The sequence below is a fragment of the Lactuca sativa genome, chromosome 9 (assembly GCF_002870075.4).
Source record: "Lactuca sativa cultivar Salinas chromosome 9, Lsat_Salinas_v11, whole genome shotgun sequence".
Lineage (NCBI taxonomy): Eukaryota > Viridiplantae > Streptophyta > Magnoliopsida > Asterales > Asteraceae > Lactuca > Lactuca sativa.
Genome location: NC_056631.2, coordinates 83,901,518 through 83,907,548, shown reverse-complemented (window position 1 = coordinate 83,907,548; position 6,031 = coordinate 83,901,518). Strand labels below are relative to the sequence as shown.

The 6,031-nt window shown below is 35.2% G+C and overlaps 1 protein-coding gene across 1 annotated transcript; it reads right to left on the bottom strand.

Moving 5' to 3' along the window:
* Positions 1-2,341: 2,341 nt before the first annotated feature.
* On the bottom strand, positions 2,342-5,783 carry LOC111896812 (probable leucine-rich repeat receptor-like protein kinase IMK3). Its single transcript, XM_023892799.3, has 2 exons — positions 3,895-5,783; positions 2,342-3,153 (listed from the first exon to the last, which is right to left on the bottom strand). Exons 1-2 carry the CDS (start codon positions 5,672-5,674, stop codon positions 2,537-2,539), a joined length of 2,397 nt encoding a protein of 798 aa, XP_023748567.1. The 5' UTR covers positions 5,675-5,783; the 3' UTR covers positions 2,342-2,536.
* Between the last annotated feature and the right edge of the window lie 248 nt (positions 5,784-6,031).

Here is a 6,031-nt window from a genome sequence, read left to right as displayed (position 1 = left end):
CTGACTAGATCATACATGTCTTACTCGATTAGTGGAAAAAACTTGTTGATTAAGTCATAATTCATTTATGCCCTTCGTCCAGTGAAATCACATACGCTTCCTCTATATCGCATCCATTGACATCGCCGACACTTATTTCACCGTCTCATTCCTCCGCCCAATGTTGCCTTCGCCCCTACCATGGTGAATTTTTCTTCACCGATTTTGAGAACGGTTTTGATAGATAACGTCAAAATCGAATTTCTAATTGATTTTGGTCACATGATGAATCATAGGATACACCTCTTTGATTCAAACAAGAATAATTGAAGGAAAAAGTTGGCAGGTAAAAAAACCAAAATCAGATTTGGAAGGGATATTCGAGAAGTGATTAAAAAAACTTCAAGGATCAGATGCTTGATTACACTTTACAGCAGGATGTTAGCAAATTAGCACCAACAAAGAAAAGAAATTATGCTTCGCTTGTCAAAGAACCAAGAAGGAACAACCATTAAGTGGAAATCAAAAAGCTTTTGCTCACAAGTTATAGTTTCATGTAAAAAACAAAAAGTGACTTGATAAAATAGTTGTATTTTACTATTTTCTCCCTCAATAAGCATTTCAATTCTCTATTTTTTGTGTATGCTTTTGTGAGATTTGGTTTGGATTGCTGCTTTGCTGTTGCTGAATTGTTCATTTTCAATTTGTTGTTGTACTTGTTGCTGATGTTGATGTTCTGTTTTGTGATTTTTTTTTACACAATTGTGTTTATTCAATACGATATATAGCTAAACAAATTATACGTAATTGATTACATTTTTTAGACTTGTTATATGTTTCTGTGTGTTTTCCTTTTGTGGGCTTTGAACTTGGTGTGATTATTTATAATATGTTTCAAGACTATTAGCAAGGTTGTAGAACTCGTTACTCGGTACCTGTTGGGCCGACTACCGAGTAGCGAGTACTCGGGAGTACTTGGATTCGGTAATTCATGTAGAAATATTTTAAAGGAAATTATATATGTCAAAATCAGAAGTTCAAATCATAAGTTGACTGAAATATATAACAAAACCAGATACATGTGAATACATAAAAACTGAAAAACATATAATGGTCTCACTTCGTGAATAATTATTGAAAGTTTAACATACATATGTAGTAATAATCACATGTGTGTGTATTAAATAATAAATCATTTAGTATATTATATATATATATATATATATATATATATATATATATATATATATATATATATATATATTAATCATCGAGTTGACCAATTTTTACAACACTACTCAGTTTAGTAAGAAGCCGATCAGGGAGTACTCGAGATTCTGTAACTCGCCTCGGTAAGGGACCGTGTAGCGAGTACTCGGAGGAGTACTCGACAAACTCGACGAGTTTTACAACACTGACTATTAGATTATTTAGAAAAAAAATTTGTGCATAATTGATTACATTTTTTTTTTTAATTTTGAACAACTTTCTATCTATTTTTTTTGTAGAAATCTTGAATTTTGTTATGGGTTTGTCCTTGTCACCGTTTTCATCCGCCCGGGAAGAAATCTTGCATCATAGTTTCATAATCTTGCCTTATGAACTTGATCTTACATCAAGAGGAAACTGTTCGATCAATGGTCTTAGATTGCTAATTGATGTATTGTTGAATTGTTTTCTTATTTATGGCATTTTCATGAGGAAGGGTATTTTGGGTATAAAAATATTGAGTAAATTACACAAATGGTCCCTATGGTTTGGGGTAATTTGTGCATTTGGTCCCTAACTTATTTTTTTAACTCGGAAGGTCCCTACAGTTTGTTTTTGTTACGCGCTTGGTCCTTACTATTTATTTTTGTTACACGCTTAGTCTCCGTGTTACCTAAAAATACTATTATTTAAATACGGAAAATGGTAGGGTATGTAAGGTAACACGGGGATGTGGGGTTGGGGTGTGTCTATTTAAATAAATTAAAAAAATCAAGGGAAAAATAGTCTTTTTAGGTAAGACAGGGACCAAACGCGTAACAAAAACAAACAGTAGGGACCTTCTGAATTAAATAAATAAGTTAGAGACCAAACGCGCAAATTACCCTAAACCATAGGACCATTCGTGTATAAAATATATGCTTTTATACAACTTCATCCCTTATATATCAATTAACAGAGTAAAATTAGTTATTTTTATTATTCAGCACATTCAGTCAGATGTACAATCAAACAGAACGATTTTTTACTTAGTCAAAATTATTTAGCCAAATGGATATTTTTCAATCAACACTTTCTCAATGAGCAATTATAAAACTGGGCTTAAGTTAGCACTAAAATATTTTGTAAATAACCCTATTTTTACCGGTCACAATTATTTAATAATTTAAAACAATATATTCTTAAATCAACTATCCCCAAAATTTCCACTTCATTGAACAAAATGAATCAAGAATTCCACACAAAATAAAACTAGAAATTAACTTCAAACTTCTATTTACAAAAAACAAAAGATCGACCTTCAAGAATGAAAGAATCATCATCATCATCTCCAAAACTACCCCTCACTTCACTCACTCATCGAAGGTCCAGCACCACCATCGTCACCAGAGCTCGTGGCGGCGGTTTCCGGTCTAATCTCCTCCAGCTGCTGCAACACCAGCTGCACCTCCGGCCGAGCCGAAGGTGAAGGATCAACACAATGCAACGCCAGTTTCAAAGTATTCAACAACTCATCACCAATCACACTCGCATCCTTCATCAATTCAAGATCAAACACCTCATTAGTCCATTCTTCCTTCACAATCGAAGCCACCCATTGAGGCAAATCAACACCATTCATGGCTTCTCCTGGTGATTTCCCAGTTAGGAGTTCTAACATGATCACACCCAAACTATAAACATCGGTCTTTGTGTTAGCTTTCTTGAGCTTTGAAAGCTCGGGGGCTCTGTACCCGAGTGCACCAGCGGTTGCAATTACGTTTGAGTTGGCTGCAGCCGTCATGAGCCGGGAGAGACCGAAGTCTGCAATTTTAGGGTTTATGTTTTGGTCGAGGAGGACATTGCTTGAAGTTAGGTTTCCATGGATTATGTTATGGTGGGTGTGGAGGCTAATTAAACCTCTAGACATTCCTTTTGCTATTCGCATTCTTGTTGTCCAATCTATGGGTGTTTCTGGGCCTCGAGCTGCATATGAATTGAGAAATTAGGGTTTTGTGGGGGGTTTTGCAAATACCAAATGGAAAATGTTATTAAATAGAAAATAAGTTTTGTCACATTGCTAAGTGGATAAAGAATATGTTTGTAACAACTTTATCAAATAGTAACCATGTTGAGTGGTGTAACTTGTAAGTAAAAGTTTCATAAGTATCAAACAAAAATAAAAGTCAAGTCAAGTAGTGAACCTCTTAAAAATGTGAAACTTAGTTGTTATTTAGTGAGATAGTGACAACCTATAAAAGTAATATCCATTACAAATTTTATAAAAATGATTAAAAAACATAAAAAGTTTTGTAAAAATGGATCAAAACTAAAAGTCTACTACTAAACATCTTGTAGATATTGAAAGTTGATTGTTATTTAATGTCAAATTTTCAACCATGAAAAGTAAAATCCATTAGAAAATTTCATAGATATGGTACCAAAAAAAAGTTAGATGCTTCCATTAAAAGTAAACCTCTTAAAAAATATGAGACTTGGTTGCTATTTAATAACATAATTTCCACTAATAAAAGTCAAAGTAACAAGCACCTTTTAATTGTTATTTAAGGATAAAATTTCAACTAGTCAAAGTAAAATCCATTTTAAAGGTCAAAATAGTAAGCACTTTTTTATTTAAGGATAAAATTTGAACTAGCCAAAGTAAAATCCATTACAAAATTTCATAAAAAAATGTATAAAAAAAGTGAAAGGGTTAAAAAAACATACCATGAAGAAAAGTAGTAAGGCTTCCATTGGGCATGTAATCAAAAACAAGAAGTTTCTCCCCTTTTGGCCCTAAATAATAAGCTCTCATTGCCAATAAATTCGGATGCCTAATTTTCCCAAGCAAATTCACTTCAATTTCAAACTCTCTTTGATTTTTCGTAATCTTTTCTCTCAATCTTTTCACTGCAACTTGATCACCATCTTCCAAAGTTGCCTTATAAACAGTTCCATAAGTGCTCTTCCCCATAATCTCAGCTGTCGCACATAGTAAATCATCAGCCGTGAAACCCAACGTACCTTCAAAGTGCACAAGCTTCCCTCCCGCTTCTCCGGCCACCTCCGCCTGTGGTGGCGCCACCTCTTTTCCACCTGCGGCACCACCTTCAGCGTCCTTCGGCTTAGCTCCTCCTCCCCCCCTTTTCCTGAACAGACAACACAGGAGTATGCAGCAGATTAACAGTAGAACTGCAATCAAAGCACCGGCTGCAATGAGAATGATCTCTTTGGTGCTTAGTTTGTTGCCGCCGTGGTTTGGTGGCGGAGGTGGGGTGGTGGAAGGAGGAGGAGACGTCGGACATGGCGTTGAAGAGCTGTATCCACACAGATCAAGATTGCCTATGAAAGCGCTTGAATCGAATTTTGAAGAAAGTGTTGTTGGGACTGAACCCGATAGATTGTTGTATGAGACATTGAATGAAGTAAGATTTAATCGATCACCCAAAAATGTCGGGATTTCTCCGGTGAGATTGTTATGAGCGAAATTCAGCGAATTTAAGGAACTCAGATTTGAAAAACTTTGAGGGATGCTTCCATTAATAGAATTATATGAAAAATCGATACTTTTAATGTTAGAAAGTTCACCGAATTCAACGGGAACAGTTCCGATGAATTTATTATGACTAAATGAAATCTCTTGAAGCTCAGTCAACTTACTTAAAGAAACAGGTAGGGGCCCAGAGAAGAAATTATGGTCAAAGGTTAAAGATTTGACCATGGATTTGACGCCATTTTTGTCATTCCCCCAAGAATCTGGAAGAACCCCAGAAAAATTATTGAACTGTAGAGCAAGAAACATGAGGGAATTTAGTTTCGTAATCGGTACAGGGATTGAACCGGTTAAAGAATTCAATGTCAAATTGACCCTATAAAGCTTAGAACAATTAGCAAGACTTTCTGGGATTACACCCACCAAAGAATTATTACTCAAATCAATAGTTTGAAGCAATGGACATGAACCCAATGCGGGAGGAATCGAACCAGTAAACCTGTTGTTAAACAACTGAAGTCCTCTGAGATTCGGAAGGAACCCTAATTCCTTCGGAATCGAACCTTCAATGGCGTTATCATGGAGGCTGAGCTTTCTGAGAGCTTGAAACTGACCAATTTTCGGTGTGATTCGACCACCTAATCCTCGCCATGGAAGTTGAATCACGATAACTTGACCTTGAGCACATTTGATTCCTTGCCAACTTCCAGAACAAGCTCCATAACCGCTATCGTTCCAGCTTTTCAAGAACCCATTCGGGTCAATGAGTTCTTGTTTGAATGATTGGAGGGCTTGAAAATCTGATTCTGTGACGATGATTCCATCCCATGATTGGCTTGAAACTGGGAGTGGGTGAACGAGAATGGAAATTAGTAGGAGAAGAAGTAAGGTGAAACAGTGTGTGTTGTTTGTATTCTTCTTCCATTTTTCTTTTTTCTTGAAAGGAATGTTTGATTGGTCAAAGGGGGTTGATTTCGTTGAGAAGTTAGGAGTCGTATGAGAATTGGACTCCATGAAAGAGGAGGAAGAAAGAAAGAAGAAATGAAGATGAAATCAAACAGTGAGATGAAATAGTCTTGGAAGAAGGTTTTGTAGTGATAGAGACGGTGTTTCCAGACAATGCACGTGATCCTCACGCTCTCACCCAAAAAAATGTTAATAATTTGGTTAAAAAAAAGAAGTTAATTTAAGCTATTTTTTATTATCAATTTATACATCTTTTTTTAATTTTATGAATTTTTATATTATTGTACATCTCTCATTTCTTATTACATTTTCTAATCGATATTCAGTAACATTTGCCACTAAATTATAATGACAATAACCATGAAAAATATGAATTTATTTTTTTATAACTTTACTACTAAGTTA